The sequence below is a fragment of the Nyctereutes procyonoides genome, unplaced genomic scaffold (genome assembly GCF_905146905.1).
Source record: "Nyctereutes procyonoides isolate TBG_1078 unplaced genomic scaffold, NYPRO_anot_genome, whole genome shotgun sequence".
Taxonomy (NCBI): Eukaryota; Metazoa; Chordata; class Mammalia; order Carnivora; family Canidae; genus Nyctereutes; species Nyctereutes procyonoides.
In genome coordinates this window covers 11,411,881-11,429,261 of record NW_026575130.1, presented here as the reverse complement: position 1 = coordinate 11,429,261, position 17,381 = coordinate 11,411,881, and the positions used below count along the sequence as shown (strand labels likewise).

Sequence of the window (17,381 nt, the reverse complement as noted above, 5' to 3'; positions counted from 1 at the left end):
TGTCATTTCCTTTTTATAGAAGGAAAGAAATACACTTAGGGAGAGGTGATTTCCCTGAAAGAGAAAATTAAAAATCCTGATTCTCAGATCTGAAAAACATGAATCCCTCAAATATAGTCATTCAATACTTTATTCACCCAACAAACATTTACTGAATGCCTCCTGTGTGCTCAGTCCAGTACTGACTCTGAGGCCAGAGGTAAAAGTCATTAGTTCTTTTTTTATCATAAGATTTTATTTATTTTTTTATTTTAGAGAGGGAGAGAGAGAGAACACACATGAGGCCTGGGGACGTGGAGAGGGAGAGAGAGAATCTCAACTAGACTCACTACTGACCGTGAAACCAAATGTGGTCCCAGAACCCTAAGATCATGACCAGAAGCTGAATCAAGAGTCGGATGCTTATCTGACAGCCACCCAGGTACCCCATTTTGTCCTTTTCTTCAAGAACTAAGAATTCTCAAAAGAAACAAATTAAATAGAAATGAATAATAAAATATGATAAAACTTATAAAAGAATCTAGGAAAGGGACTAAAATCAGATTGTAGGGAATGGAGCACAGTATAATCCAAGAAAAAAAAAAAAAACAGCAGACTATAAACCCAGGCACATGTGAGGGGCCAAGACAATCAGGAAAGCTCAAAAGACTCAGTTTGGCTGGACTGAAGGTGAAGGCATACATGCACACACATACTGATTACTGCGTGTATTCAGTGCATATCTGTAACGTAATCAAGGTAACAGAATAAATACAAAAACAAAAAAGAAAAACTTACCATGCTTTCCTCTAGAAATATCCACATACTGGCAAAGTCTGGGATGGGTGATGGTCTTAAGGATTTGAAATCGCCCTAAAATTTTGATGGAATTTGGTGTAAGAGGAAGTCCATTACTTCCACAAACGTCATGTGGCAGAGCCGAGGCAAAGAAGGTAAAGGCACCCATTTCAGCATCCTTTAGGGGAAACATTTCAGAGTCCTACGTCTTCCAAGCTGATCTGGAAAAGGAGAGAATTTTATGACACTTCAACCAAAAATTAAGCCAGTGTTTTCTAACCTTAAATATGATTAATATATAACTTGGAGAAAAATGCCAATCAGAACACTTCACCATAAAAAATATCAAAGTTAAAAAGTTCCAAGATAATATCAAAGAGGAAAAATCACCTAATCATAAATTTATATTATAACTCTGAATCATCATCAAAGATTTTCAATGGCATAAAAAGGAAAAATGGGACATTTCTTCTTCAATGACACCTGACAGTTTTAAGAGTTCAGAGGAAGTCTGTTACTGCAATATTCATATCAATAAGGATCTTCTGTTTACCTAAAGCTTGCGTAGAGAATAGACCATAAAGAAATTTTCCTTCTCATAGAGTGAGTAAAGTCAGGAAAGTGTCAATAACTTTTCCTTCTCACAGAGTGAGTAAAGTCAAGAAAGAGGAAATATAGATACCAACCATTAACTTTATCAGCACCACTATTTTAATAGTAGTAAAAATTAAACTAGGTAACAGAGGCCTCTACAATGTTACTTAACAATCAATATTTGCTTCTGTGCTAGATATTTTATATGTGACCTGTTTTATTTATTTATTTAAACATTTTATTTGAGAGAGAGAGAGAGAGAGAGAGCAAGCATAAATGGGTTGGGGGGGGGGAGAGAAAAGCAGAGGGAGAAGCAGGTTCCCGGTGAGCAGAGAGCCTAACACAGGGCTCAATCCCAGGATCCTGGAGATCATGACTTGAGTTGAAGACAGACACTTAACTGACTGAGCCACCCAGGCACCCCTACAAGGGACCTGTCTCAATTCTTTCAACAACCTTCAGAGATGTTATTGCCTCCAGCTTATAGATGTTTCATGTATATTTATCCGGAATGGTCCTATTGACATGGCCTGCAAAGCAAATAATACCCAGACAAAGTAACCTGGAGATTAAGGAACTTGTTCCAAATCAATATGAATTGCATTAAGGCAATCACAACAACAAAAAAAGGACAAAAAAAAATCTTTCTCTCACCCAGGTGTCTCACTAAAAAGACATTCCATTGGTCAAGTACTGCATGCTTCCATTCTGAGCTTTCAAAATAAAAAATGCTGGAATTCTAAGTTGAAGTAATGGACCACTTTTCATGTCTGGAGAAATCTCATTAAAAACATTAAAATGATACATTTTAAAATAAAGAAGAGAACTGAATAGGGCCATGAGCTAATGAAAGACTTCAAAAAAACTCCAATATAGCATTTTTCATTCAGGGGAGTATTGTCAAAAGAAGCAAAAAGAAAAAAAAAAAAAGAAGCTACAACCTGTATTATAGTCAAGAGGTCTATTGGGCCTCTTTGAATTCAGAGACTTCAGATCAGAGAAGCAGAAATAATGGGGAACATAAGTCAGAAGAGGATTTGAAATTAGAAAGATAATTTAAAGGGCTGAAGAATAAAAGACTTAACTCTGCCACCGGCCCTCCCAATCCTGGGTAGCTATTTATCCTCAAAGGAAAAAAAGGTAATATATAATGGGCAAAAAATAAATTTTAAAAAAATGTTGCCCTGGAGGCAACTGAAATAACATATGGAAAAGAAAACAACAAAAAACAAAACTGGGGACGCCTGGGTGGCTCACCGGTCGAGTGTCTGCCTTCGGCTCAGGACGTGATCCCGGGATCCAGGATCGAGTCCCACATCAGGCTCCTGCAGGGAACCTGCCTCTCTGTGTGTCTCTCATGAATAAATAAATAAAATCTTTAAAACAAAAACCCAAAACTGGCTGAAACACATTTAGAAAGATGTGAGACGACATTACATCAGGAAGAATGGCAAACCATATTTCACAAAAGAGTAAAAAAGGAATTGCTGATACAGATGAACAGCCTCATTAATATTCAAGAAACTACATGGGAATTTATACTTGCCAGATAGTAAAATTAAGTAAAAATTAAGATATTTGGTAATATATAATGTTAGGGGGATATGAAGAAATAGAATGTAAATTAATATAGTCACTTTGGAAAACAGTTTGACACTATTTTGCTATTCCCTCTTCAGAAACTCCTACACACATATAGAAAGGGACACATATGAGAAAGGTCAGCATGGTATTGTTTCTATTATTCACAAGCTGGAAATTTAAATGTCCAAAGGCAAGTGAATGGTTACATAAATTGTGGTACATTCATCTGATAGAAGAGTATACATGAAAGAAAATAAGTAAATTGCAGCAACATTTAGCAGCATAGATGAATCCAGAAATATAATGTTGAATAGGAAAAAACAGCATATAAAATGTATGTCAATATTCATAATATTCAAAAATAAGAAAAGCTAAATAATAAATAATTCAGGAATACATTAATATGATGTAATATATTTTAAAAGTACAGGAATAATAATAATAATAATAATAATAATAATAATAATAATAGTAGTAGTAGTAGTAGTAAAACTTGAGAATAGAGTTACCACTGTATGAAAAGCAGGAGTGAGATTAGGGGAGAATCCATAAGAAGCTTCAAAAATCTTGAGTAATACATTAGTTCTTAATCAGTGGGTTAATAGGTGATCATGTTATTAATATGCTCCATAATTTCTATATTCCATATCTATATATGTGTGTGCTATATATCATGTTTCATATATTCTTTAAAATTCTGAGATGAAAAATTTAAAAAATACAATGAACTGTTTTTCCACAAAGGCCAAGAAAATCAGTAGAGAAAGGACAGTCTTTTTAGCAAATGGTCCTGGAACAACAAGATATACATATGGACAAAAAATTAACTCTATTCCTACTATTATATCCATGGAAATCTGCAATGGATTATAGATCTAAATATAACGTAAAAGAATATCTTTGCAACCTTACGGTAGGCAAAGACTTTTTAGGCAGTATTAAAAAAAAAAAAACGTGCTAACTATAAAAGACAAACTTGATAAAGTAAACTTCATTGACATTAAAAATATCTGCACAACAAAAGGCACCCTTGAGAAAATGAAAATCCAAGCCAACGATAAGGAAAATGTTATTTATACTTATAAATACATATATATTACATTATATAAATATATGCTGTCTTTATCAAATACATGTACGTGTATATATGTGTATATATGATAGTAGACTTGTACCTAGAATATATCAACAATGCTTACAACTCAATAATGAAAAGAAAATAAGTCAATACAAAAATAGGCAAAATCTTAAACAAATATTTTCCAAAAGAGAACACACAAATAGACAAAAGGCATAGTCTTAATCATAATCATCAGGAGAATGCAAAATTAAAACCAAGAAACCATGCAATTTTACACCTACCAGAATGCCTAAAATAGAATGACTGGAAATACCAAGTGCTGAGGATAATGTGGAAATGGAGGCTGTATATTGCTGCTGGTGGGAATGTAAAAATGACACAAGAACTTTAGCAAACTTTTCGTAAAACTATTCCAAGGTTAAAAATACCCTCAGTTTATGACTCGGAAATCCCACTCCTACTAAATACTTATCAAAGAAAAATGAAAATAGCTGTCTATAAAACTACTGGTATGAGAATATTCATAGCAGTTCTATTCACAACATCCCCAAATTGGAAGCAATGAAAATGTCACACAAGTGAATGTATAAATAAGTTGTGGCTTATTCATCTAATGGAATTCTACTCAACAACAACAAAAAAGAAGCAAACATGCCAAAATATATGTATCTCAAATACATTATGTTGATGAAAGTAGCCCCAGATCGGTTCACATTCTACAACTCCCTTTAAATGTAGTTTCAGAATTACACTTCAAAACTAGAGTGACAAAAATGATACATAGTGCACTGGGCAAGGAAGATGGGATTGGGTAAAGAAACCTAGTTTCTTTCTTTTGGAGTGTAGTGAAAATGTTCCACATCTTCATTGGGGTGGTGGTTGTCACATGGATGTTTACATGTATCAAAATTCATCAAACTACTAATTAAAATCAGTGCATTTCAATATATATACATTTTATCTCATAAAAAATAAAAAAATGAAATAAAATTAAGAGACTACGAGAAAGGAAAAACAAAAAATGAGTGGTTGGAAATTAAATTATTACCATGGTATATAGAAGCGTTGGAAAAGAAAGTTGAGACAACTTCTCAGAATATGGAACAAAAAGCAAATAGATGAAAACGTAAGAGAAAAGATAATAGACATAGTGAATCAAACCAAGAATTCCAAAACCACTTTACAGGAGTTTCAAAGAGAAACTTTCATCCTCTGTTGAGGAAAGACCAAGGAGAATAAATTATGAAAGACAGAATAGGAGAAAATTCCCCACAGTTAAAGGAAAATATGTACTTCAAATTAAAAAGGCTTATAATATTAAGGAGGATAAATAAAAATAACCATACTGAGACATTTGTCTTAGCTCCTTTGAATGAATTCATTGCAAGAAGAATAAAGTCACAAGACACGTCATCATAACTTTTCAAACCATCATACAAAACTAAAATTTTTTAATCACTCCAGAGAGTGGTACTGAACAAACAGTTCAGGTACCAACAAATTAAGATTAAGACTGTCATTCTCATCCTTTCATGAGCAATAGTGAAAGAAGACAAGGAAGCCTTGAAAGACTTAAAGAGACATAATTCTGTTTCTATACCCTGCCAAACTATCAATCATAATAGCAAAAAACAATTTACAGCCATACGAACATTAAAAAATAAAATTACCATCCACATATCTTTTATGAATGAATAAGTATCCTTAGGATGTATTCTATCAAAAGAGAGGAAAAAAATAACAGAAGATGTGTGGTTAAGAAACAATGTAACCTACCAAAATATAATATGATCAAATTAAACAGAAGGTGGGCTTCAAGAGGTACATCTTCAAGCAGAGAAATGGAATAGAAGCTTCTCATACAAAAAGTGAGAGGACATGGTGAAGAAAGCCTGATGGGAGCACTTGGTAAAAAAAAAAAAAAAGCACATGTACCTGTCTCCCAAAAGAAAACAGAAAGTCCTTTGTAAAAGTGAGGAAGGTTAAAAACTATATAGGAAGTATGTGATCCAAAAAATAAATTACACTTAACTATGGCATAATTTTTTTGTCATCACAGAGGAAGAAAGAAGAAATCAATTTGATGTTAATATTACAAGTCTTCTCCTTAGCGTGGCATAGAAGTCACGAAATTAATACATTGGTAAGGAAATGTATCATGGCATACTTTTTGGCTCTGGAATTAGAAATACTTACAAAGCCATAGTATTGTAACATTGTATTGGTTTCTAGCACATAATAAAGCAAAAAACAAATCATAGTCAAGAAATATAATGTAAATGTTACTCAATTGACAATGTCTAAGGAAAGGTTCAGATAAGGGAATGTAAAAGTGGTGGATGTAGTTTTTGCAGTGGCAGAAAAGAAGGTAGAGTCATTACTTTCCTCATTTTACCAAATAAGGAGCCAAAATATATTTTTGAAAATTGACATGAAAAAATAATTTTTATACATTACTTAAAATTATAACATTAATCAATATGAAAACTAAAAATTATAATAACCATTCAAAACTTTGGAGAAGAGAGGCTGAGGATTGTATGGGTTACCTTAAGAAGCCAATTTTAAAAAATGGGCAATTTAACTTATTACTCAACATATAGATCTAAAGTTAGAAAAGGTTAAAAGTGGTCATTTCTGAAAAGGTCTAAGGGTAGGAAGGGAGACACTAAATTGTTTCATTTTATCACACAATCCTTCTAGATTATACTATTTGGTTTTCAATTAGACTGCCTCTATCCAACAACTGAAAAGCAAATAACCAAATACAGAAATTGCAAATTATTCAAAAAGGTAAGACACTAGTGAGCATAAAACATTTCATCCATGTCCCACTTCAACTGCCTTCTAGGTGGGTGCACATAAAAAGGCTCACGTATATAGGAAATATACACATGGACTTGCTCACATTTGGTGGGTAGAAGAAAACTAGTAAGAAAAGAAAAAAAAAACAGAGCTGAGGTGAGAGATTGGGTAAAAACAACAACGTGAGCAGAGGGATTGAACATTCATTCATTCAACAAATATCCTGAACCTCGTTCACGTCAGGTGTTTTTTTCAGCTGCCCGGCCAAGGAGAGTGAATGAGGCCACCTCCGCCCTCAAAGGGCGGACTTGGACTTGGGAGTCCGAAATAAGAATGGGGACGGAATGGTACAAAAGCCGCCAACTTCATCATAAATAAAATAGTTCACATATTTCTCCAGCGGGCAAGTAATACTGGTTCGTTTATTGCATACACCTTCCGTCAAAAAAAAAAAAGTTGTCTTTGTGCCCCAAATACAAAGAACCAAGGGGCCTTGAAAAGCAACCACTGACCATTCCAATTGTCACATTCTCCCACCCCGCAGGGAACGTTCCCTCCCAACCACTGACTAAGCCTTTGAAACCAGAAACCAAACCGAGGACTTTGTATCGACGGTGAGCATCGGAGAGGGGACTCCACATTCCCTAACCTCTTCTTTAAATCTTCCTTTGAGACAGGGATGCAAGGGTTACTCGGCCTACAGTCAGCCAGCGGGGACTGCGGGGTAAACGTGCGCAGGGGAAGGCGGACCTTAGCGAGCGGTGGGCTCTGAGCCCCGCAGCTAGCAGCTCCACAGGTTGGCTCCTCCTGCTGTGGGCAAGTGGGGCCCCTCGCCGCACCTGCCGTTCCTCCACCTCCCGCCAGCCCCACCCACTACGACACACGGAGCTGACAAACCCAAATACCTGCCTCCGAGTCTGCGGACGCAGGCGGACACAAGACACAAGGGGATGGAGCTTCTTTCTACGCAGGGCCCCAGGTTGTCGCTGTGGCTCTTGCCGCCGCCGCGCTACTGCTTAGTGCATCAGACCCCGCACTTCAGGTGCTTCTACAAAAGAGGCCGCTCCGGGGAGCGCGGCGACTGCCCTTTGCCCGCGAGCTAGAGCCGCCGAAATTTCCAGCTCGGAATCCGGCCAGGAGCGCGAGTCCCACTCTCTCTCCACTGACAGCTCGCAGCTCTCCCCGCCCCCACCCTCACTTCGGCCCGGCCGTTTCCGCTGACCTCACAACCCCCACGACACAACATTGACGAAAGACCCCGACGCCCTGCGTTTTGCCCCTTGCCCAAACTGGTAACAAAAATGTGGCCACCAAGGAAGAAGTACAGGGTGCGGGTGGGGTTACTGGCGAAGGAGACAGAAGATGAAGAGCTTGAAGCGGCTGCACACAGGATCTGGGAGAGAGAATTTGGAGTTAAATCCGCGGAGCGCTCAGGCGTTCGGTGGGGACGCCTCGGTGGGTCCTTTCTCACTGCTGTCGCCGGCGGGAGGGCGTTCCTAACTGCTTGGGACGGAGGCTGCCCGGGTGGGTCTTCCTGGGTCGTGCTGTCCAGCGTTTCATGTGAGTGACGCCCCTGGCGGGGTCCTGGGTAGGCGGGTTGAGATCGAAAGAGTACCCCTCCCTTCCCTTGCTCGTCTAGGCGACATAGGACCTGGCCTGCACATCCTAGTGGAAGGTACGCTCATACCAGTACCAGTCTGGGCATGTGGAGGTAGGGCACAGCTTGGGACCTTGAAGGAACCACGTTTGAGAAATGGGACGTGGGGGCTGGGGAAGGGATGCTACTGGAGAAGAGATATATTCAACACACACACGTTTGCTTTCATGTGTGAAAGGACTGGGGTGAGGTTGGGGCAGGAATTCCTCCTTCGATTAGTTAAGCGACCAAGGCTTCGGGTATTGGGTAAAGAGCAATGAGCGAAACAGAAGCCCCTAGCTTCCTGCAGTTCACATTTTATTGTCGAAGACACGTAGTAGACAGAATTTTGGAAAGCATGCCATGTTGCAGGTTGTAACAGGCGCTGAAGAGAAAAAGAAAACAATAAAGCAGAGGAAGATACAGTTTGAAATTTTGGTGTGGCCAGGGAAGGTCTCACTGGAAAGACGACTTTCGAGCAAGAGCTTACATCACTGAGAAAACTAACCCTACAGATGTCTTGGGGAACTGCAGTCAGTCAGGTAGAGGGACCAGCCGTTGCAAAGGCCATGAAGCGGAAACTCCCCTGAAGAGCAAGGAAGATTGGATTGGAGCTGAGTTAAAGGGTTAAAATTGGAGACAAAAATCATAGAATGAAGAAGTCATGAAGGGTATTGAGGGCACCTGAGTTACTGGAGAGCTTTGAGCAGTGGCCCGTCGGATATAATCTGGCTTCCTTTTAAAAAGGATCTTACTGGCAGCTGTGGAGAATAGATTGAAAAGGACAGGGTGAAAGAAAGACCAGTTTTGGAGGCTTTTGTAGTAATCTAGAGGGGACACGATCGTGGCTTCAGTTAGGGCTGTAAGAAATGGCTGGCCAAGTTTTTCGTGCTCTTAGTTTAGGTGTGCAAGAATATTGGTGGATGGTGAGTTAATCTGTTTTAATTAAGGTTTTGGGAAACACTTTAAAATATGTAGTGTGAATTTCGGAGTGGCTAACGCAAGTTGAAAATCGTAGCCTTGCCATTTAATATTTGAGTTTATAATGTTTGGATTCAGACGAGTCATGTAATCTCTCCGAATTTTCCTATGGAATGGAAAATGTTATCCCACAAGGTTGGAAATCTCAAATGAGTTCATTTGTAACGTGCCTGGCCCATTAAAATAGTGGCTGTCGTTACTAGCTGTGTTCTTGGATAAGAAACGGGGAAAAGTACTGAGTGTTTCTGTGGATGGAAAGGGATGGTTAAACCCTATCGAAGAAAATCTGAGAGATCTAGACATACAGTTTTTAAAAATGTTATGCGTGTTTCACTGAACAGAAAGGTTTTCTCTGTTAATGGCCATAGTACCAGAAATATATGGACTGTCTTAGGGCAATACCCTCGTACCCATCCTTAAAGCCCTCTCGGACCCCCTGTGTTTTTATTAGTAAAGAAGAAGGAGGCATTGTGTTGAGTAAAGAAAACAAAATCAAGAATAAAAACAAATTTCCAGTTATAAAATGAGTAAGTCAGGGATATAATGAACAGCCCAGTGACTATAGTTAAAAAAAATACTGTATTTAAATGTTTGAAAGCTGGGAGAGTGGATCTTCAAGGTTTTCATCACAAGAGGAAAAATAATTTTTTTAAAGATTTTATTTATTTTGAACAAAGAGAGTGTAAGGGCCCACAAGCACAAGTGGGGAGAGGGGAGAGGCAGAAGAGGAAGCCAACCCTGCTGAGCAGGGAGCCTAATGTGGGGCTGAATCCCAGGATCCCAAGAACATGACCTGGGCTGAAGGCAGATGTTTGACTCAGGTGGCCCCCAAAAAATCTTTTTAACTATTTATGGTGAAGGATCTTAACTGGGCTAATGAGATCATTTTGCAGTATATATAAATATCTAGTCATGTTGTCTGTGCATCTAAAACTAACCTGATGTTGTGTCAATTATACCTCAAAAATTTTTAAATAAAAAAAGTAATACAGCCAATAAGTAGCAGAGCTAAATTTTGAATCCATTCCTTGAACACACACCAAATAAAAATAAAAAGAAATAAAAAAAAGAAACATTCACAAAAAGAACAGTTTTAGGTTGATTTTCTATATTTTGGCAAAAGTTGCAAAAACACCCCTGGAGTTACTGCCAGTTACCACTGTTAAATGAGTTATCTCTGGGATGCATCGTTCTTAGAATATTTAATTTTATTTACCTTTTTTAAAAATTCTGACTTTTGACATGTTTTAAATTGTAATAGTTTTAACCTAGTTCTAAATCGTACCACATTATGTAGCATGGTAATAAACATATTCTTCATATGGGGTGATTTGGCAGTTAGATTACAAAGCAAACAGAGGAGCGAAGATTGGAAGTTTAGATGAAGTATTGATGGTAGTAGGAAAAAACTGATTAAAGTTACTATGGTTTATTAATCCTGACACACATGCTTTTCTCATATTTACTGAAATAGTGGTGCATTTTACAATTGTTGGTGTCTTAAAATCACTATGAAGTGGGACTCCTGACATACTTGTCAGTGACCATACCTATGCATACTTGGTCATAATTGTTAATATTGTCATCAGTTTAATTATGTATAGTATTGGTATATAGTAGTTGACTTTAATCTCCATTTTAAGTGTCCTTTTTATGATGACTTACCATTAAGATGAAAAGCTGCTGTGTATGAAGAAATACAGGGAAATAAAAAGTGATATAAAAATCGAGCTAGATTTAAGAGATTGTTCAAATATTACAGGATGTGTGCTTTTTTCTTAATGGTACATAAAATGACAGCATCGAATTGGAGCAATTTTACAATTGGCGGCATTTAGATTTGATAAAATTTAATACTTATAGCATCTAGGAAGAGTATAAACTTCTACCTAACTGAAGTTATGAAACAGTGAAATCAGGTGTTTTGAGAAGTTAGACACTCCCAAATTGTAGTAGAATTCCTATATTATAAAATAAAATTGAAAACTTGAACTTAAAACTTCCATTTCAAAGCAATAGCTCATTTTTTTTTAAAGATTTCATTTATTTATTAATGAGAGACACAGGGGGCGGGGGTGGGGGGTTAGAGGGAGAAGCAGGCTCCATGCAAGGAGCCCGACGTGGGACTGGATCCCGGGTCTCCAGGATCAGGCCCTGAGCTGAAGGCGCCCCTAAACCGCTGAGCCACCTGGGCTGCCCAAGCTCATTTGTTTATATTTAATCCCTAATGTTGAAAACGTGAGACAGGGAACTTGTTATTTAAAAGGAATTACTGGATATAGTACTGATGAATCCCTGAACTCTACCTCTGAAACTAATAATATACTATATGTTAATTAATTTAATTGAAAAAAATAAAAGGAATTACTGGCAATTTAGAAACAGTGAGAAAAGACTACTGAGGAAATTGCTGAGGTAAAGGAAAGTCATTTGGTAATGACAGAAATCTCAGTCTTGTATACCTTTTAATGATTAAGATGTCTAAGTTCATGTATTTCATAAAATCAGCCTCAGCTTTTATGGTTAGTGGCATCTTAAAATGGCTTTTTTTTTGTAACCAAAATTAATGTTAAGAGGCAGAATAATTTAGGTAACACCTTTCAAATTTGTCATAAAAATTAGGTCGTCATTTTTTTTAATTTAGTAAAGGAGGAAAAAAGTCTATATTTAAACTCTCCAAAAACTCTTACTATCCAAACACAACATAACTTGTGTACTCTTTTTTTCTCTATGTGTTTTACATTTGCAATTACTGTGAGTACAGTTAAGTATTATTTCTTTTTTCTTCTATGTGTTTTACATTTATAATTACTGTGCATGATTAAATATTAAACCTGTTCTAATGCCCTAATCATTAAATGAAATTTAGTACAGATGAAATCAGTTTTCCCAACTGTTTTAGAGGATACTAGTTCTTTATTTATTTATTTATTTATTTATTTATTTATTTATTTTAATTTTATAAATTTATTTTTTATTGGTGTTCAATGTGCCAACATACGGAATAACACCCAGTGCTCATCCCGTCAAGTGTACCCTCAGTGCCCGTCACCCATTCACCCCCACCCCCCGCCCTCCTCCCCCTCCACCACCCCTAGTTCATTTCCCAGAGTTAGAAGTCTTTATGTTCTGTCTCCCTTTCTGATATTTCTCACATATTTCTTCTCCCTTCCCTTATATTCCCTTTCACTATTATTCGTATTCCCCAAATGAATGAGAACATACACTGTTTGTCCTTCTCTGGTTACTGTGGCCAAGTTCAAAAAGGGTGTTGCCTGAGTTCTCCTCTGGGATTTTGATGGAGTCTTGTCTCACATTTAGATCTTTCATCTATTTTGAGTTTATCTTTGTGTATGGTGCAAGAGAGTGGTCCAGTTTCATTCTTCTGCATGTGGATGTCCAATTTTCCCAGCACCATTTATTGAAGAGAGTGTCTTTCTTCCAGTGGATCGTCTTTCCTCCTTTATCGTATATTAGTTGAGCATAAAGTTCAGGGTCCACTTCTGGGTTCTCTGTTCTGTTCCATTGATCTATATGTCTGTTTTTGTGCCAGTACCACACTGTCTTGATGAACACAGCTTTGTAGTACAACCTGAAATCTGGCATTGTGATGCCCCCAGATATGGTTTTCTTTTTTAAAATTCCCCTGGCTGTTTGGGGTCTTTTCTGATTCCACACAGATCTTAAAATAATTTGTTCTAAGTCTCTGAAGAAAGTCCATGGTATTTTGATAGGGATTGCATTATACGTGTAAATTGCCCTGGGTAACATTGACATTTTCACAATATTAATTCTGCCAATCCATGAGCATGGAATATTTTTCCATCTCTTTGTGTCTTCCTCAATTTCTTTCAGAAGTGTTCTGTAGTTTTTAGGGTATATTTTGAGAACCATTTGAATGGTAAATGGTTCTCCAACCTTTTATTTTCAGGTTGTAGGTGTCCTTCTGTCTAAAATGAGTCTCTTGTAGACAGCAAATAGATGGGTCCTGCTTTTTTATCCAGTCTGAAACCCTGCACCTTTTGATGGGGTCATTAAGCCCATTCACGTTCAGAGTTACTATTGACAGATATGAGTTTAGTGTCATCATGATATCTATTTAGTCCTTGTTTTTGTGGATTGTTCCACTGAACTTCTTCTTAAAGGGGAGTTTTAAGAGTCCCCCTTAAAATTTCTTGCAGAGCTGGTTTGGAGGTCACATATTCTTTCAGTTCCTGCCTGTCTTGCAAGCTCTTTATCTCTCCTTCCATTTTGAATGAGAGCCTTGCTGGATAGAGTATTCTTGGTTGCATGTTCTTCTCATTTAGGACCCTGAATATATCCTGCCAGCCCTTTCTGGCCTGCCAGGTCTCTGTGGAGAGGTCTGCTGTTACCCTAATATTCCTCCCCATGAAAGTCAGGGACTTCTTGTCTCTTGTTGCTTTAAGGATCTTCTCTTTATCTTTGGAATTTGCAAGCTTCACTATTAGATGTCGAGGTGTTGAACGGTTTTTATTGATTTTAGGGGGGGATCTCTCTATTTCCTGGATCTGAATGCCTGTTTCCCTTCCCAGATTGGGAAAGTTTTCAGCTAGGATTTGTTCAAATACATATTCTGGCCCTCTGTCCCTTTCGGCGCCCTCGGGAACCCCAATTAAACGTAGGTTTTTCTTCCTTAGAGTGTCATTTATTTCCCTTAATCTGTCTTCATGGTCCCTTAATTGATTGTCTCTTTTTTCCTCAGTTTCCCTCTTTGCCATCAACTTGTCTTCTATGTCACTCACTTGTTCTTCCACCTCGTTAACCCTCGTCGTTAGGACTTCTAGTTTGGATTGCATCTCATTCAATTGATTTTTAATTTCTGCCTGATTGGATCTAAATTCTGCAGTCATGAAGTCTCGTGAGTCCTTAATGCTTTTTTCTAGAGCCACCAGTAGCTGTAGAATAGTGCTTCTGAATTGGCTTTCTGACATTGAAGTGTAATCCAGATTTTGTAACTCTGTGGGAGAGAGGGCTGTTTCTGATTCTTTCTTTTGAGGTGAGGTTTTCCTTCTAGTCATTTTGCTCAGTGCAGAGTGGCCAAAAACAAGTTGTATTGGAACACGGGGGAGTATCACTGGTCCGTCTAGCTGGTCTTCTGGGGGAGGGGCCTGCTGTGCTGATTTTCAGGTGTCAGCACTTGGGGGAGCTGCTCTGCCCCTGCCTGCTGCAGGGCTCAGCGGGGGTTGTTTACCCCGTGGGGCCCCAGGAGGAACAACCGCAGTTGCTATGGCAACTCTGGAAGCCTGGATTCAGCCTCCGCAGGAACTACGGGGCTCGGGGCTCTCGGTTCTCCGTCCGCAGGGCCTGGAGGCTCCGGGGCGGGGCCGCTGATCTGCTCAGCTCGGGGCAGGAGCGTCCTTGCTGTCCTGGGCCCTCCCGGCCTCTGCCTGTCCCGGGGGAGGCCGGATCCTGGGCTGTGTCCCGGCGCCCTGTGCTCCGGGGCCTGCGCTGTTGGATTCGCGCTCCCGCCCCGCAGCCCCCTCCGCGGAGCCGCCGCCCGAGCCCCTCCGAGCTGCTCCGGACCCCGCGTGCGCGCTGCAGCCCTTAGGGAGCTCGGAGCACTCTCCTGCGCTCGCAGGTGTCTGTTAGTGTCCCCGGGAGCCCGAGGGCATCCCCGCCCTCCTGGGTCCTGCTCCAACTCCCTGCGAGCCCCTTTCCGCCCGCCCGGGAAGGTTGGTGCAGCTCCTGCTCCTCCGGGACGGGGCTCTCCTGTCCTGGGGACACTCGCCCCGGCCTCAGCCCGGCTCCTCGCGGGGCCCCTCCCCCTCGGAGGCCTTTTGTTCCTTTATTTCTTTTTCCCCGTCTTCCTACCTGGATAGAAGCGCGGACTCTTCTCACTGTAGCATTCCAGCTGGTCTCTCTTTACGTCTCAGGCCGAATTCGTAAATTTTCAGGATGATTTGAAGGTTATCTAGGTAATTTGGTGGGGACAGGCGATTTGGGGACCCTGCTCTTCCGCCATCTTGCCCCTCCCCCCTCGAGGATACTAGTTCTAATAAATGTTAATAGGTGTTCCTTGGTTAGCATTCTGTGGTTAAACACATTTGGAAACTCTACATAATTATGTCTTCTTTAGAAATTACAGCTTGGAAGTTAAAAGAGCTGACTCCAGAATCAGACAGACAGTAAATTTTAATCCTGTTATTTACTAACTCATCACATGACCTAAGGCAAATTGATTTTAATTCAAGTTTTCTTCTCTGTATAAAATAGTCTTCATATATGATCTATGTAACACATTTAGCCAACTCATAATAAATACTCTGCTAATGTTATCTGCATATTGTTAATGATAATGTTAATATTATTTAACAATTATTATATGATAACAATTATTGTTATAATAATAACAATATTATTAACATTATCATGTGTGAGAATCCCTAAGTCTGTTAGCACATTAAAAGCTCTGGGGAGACTAAGGGACCTTAAAAGTTATGAAATTCAGTAAGTACTCAATGTAAAATTGAAAATCACTGTGGAGCGGTTGGCACACAATAATGAAATGAGCACTGGGTTGAATGGTACAAGATTTGTCTGAGCTTTAAGTTACTAAACTAGCACTGTTGCCCTAAATAGCCTTGTTTAATTTTTTTTTCCAATTTAATGTGTCTACCTCATTTGTCTGAAAGTTTAGTGAGTACAAAGAACATGTTTATTTTTGCTTTTTACCGTAAACTAGGCACATGGCTCAAAATCAGGAAAAATTGGGGTCAGGAACTTAAGTTTTTTTATAGGGGCCTGGCAGGTGGCATAAATGAGACAACAGAGAGTTGTGCGCTTTTGCCTTGCTTTATTTTTATTATTTTTTAAAAGATTTTATTTATTCATGATAGACGTAGAGAGAGAGAGAAAGAGAGAGAGGCAGAGGGAGAAGCAGGCTCCATGACGGGAGGGGGACTCGATCCTGGGACTCCAGGATCACGCCCTGGGCCAAAGGCAGGCGCTGAAACCGCTGAGCCATCCAGGGGATCCCCATTTGCCTTGCTTTAAATGGCACTCACCTTCAACTGTTTTAAACATTGTTAACCCTGAAACACAAAGGCTTCTCTGATCACTGTGGTGATAGTTCGTAAACTCTAGAATTGACTATTGATCAGGACCAAACTCTGAAAAACATAAGGATTTAAAGGGACAAGTCAAGAAAAAGGAGCCCTAGAAGGAGATGCCAAAGAAGTAGAAAGTGAAATCAAATGAAAGTATCCTCATTTTATAAATTAAGAAATGAAACCGAAAAGTTATGCAATTTTGCCAGGGTCACACACAGCCTCTTAGGTATGTCATTCGACCAAGATTTGTTGGCTGTAAATAAGGAAAAAAAAAAAAAAACTGCTCTGGTGTTAGTAATCAATATCTGCATAAACTTCTGCATCCTACTTATATATTTGAAAGTTTAAAGACAGTTAAACAAGTACTAGAAAACCTATTTCCAGAGCGTCTAATTCTAAAAATAATAACTCTTAGAATTTGAGAACTTTGTCAACATATAGATCTGACTACAGCCTAATCCAAAATATCTCAAAAGGCACATTAATTGTGATATCATGAATAATATTGCCAAAATAACCAGTTATCTAGGAGTAAAGAAAAAGTAGAGGAGGAGGGGCAAGATGGCAGAAGAGCAGGGTTCCCAAGTCACCTGTCCCCACCAAATTACCTAGATAACCTTCAAATCATCCTAAAAAATCTACGAATTCGGCCTGAGATTTAAAGAGAGAACTACAATGCTACAGTGAGAAGAGTTCAGCTTCTATTAAGGTAGGAAGATGGGGGGAAAAAATAAAAGACATCCAAGGGGGACGGCCTGCGAGGAGCCGGGCTAAGGCCCGGGCGAGTGCCTCCAGGACAAGTGCCCCGTCCTGGAGAAGCAGGAGCTTCACCAATCTTCCCCCGGCGGAAAGG

At 39.1% G+C, this 17,381-nt stretch overlaps 2 protein-coding genes across 5 annotated transcripts in view; one reads left to right on the top strand and one right to left on the bottom strand.

The window, feature by feature from the left end:
- Positions 1 to 8,019, bottom strand: part of TBCK (TBC1 domain containing kinase) — a 224,360-nt gene extending 216,341 nt beyond the window's left edge. The window contains exons 1-2 of one of the 2 annotated variants that reach the window (XM_055342419.1): positions 7,747 to 8,019; positions 778 to 998 (exon numbers count right to left, since the gene is read on the bottom strand). In XM_055342419.1, coding sequence (XP_055198394.1) covers positions 778 to 970 — 193 coding nt within the window. In that variant the 5' untranslated portion in view covers positions 971 to 998; positions 7,747 to 8,019. The remainder of the gene's footprint in view (positions 1 to 777; positions 999 to 7,746) is intronic. The other variant, XM_055342418.1, reaches the window with a different exon arrangement.
- A 311-nt stretch (positions 8,020 to 8,330) lies between these two features.
- The window catches only part of AIMP1 (aminoacyl tRNA synthetase complex interacting multifunctional protein 1), a 40,470-nt gene continuing 31,419 nt past the window's right edge, over positions 8,331 to 17,381 (top strand). The window contains exon 1 of one of the 3 annotated variants that reach the window (XM_055342567.1): positions 8,331 to 8,401. In XM_055342567.1, the coding sequence (XP_055198542.1) occupies positions 8,400 to 8,401 (2 nt within the window). In that variant the 5' untranslated portion in view covers positions 8,331 to 8,399. Of the gene's footprint in view, positions 8,517 to 17,216; positions 17,238 to 17,381 lie in introns of those variants that run through there. The other 2 variants (XM_055342568.1, XM_055342569.1) reach the window with 2 other exon arrangements.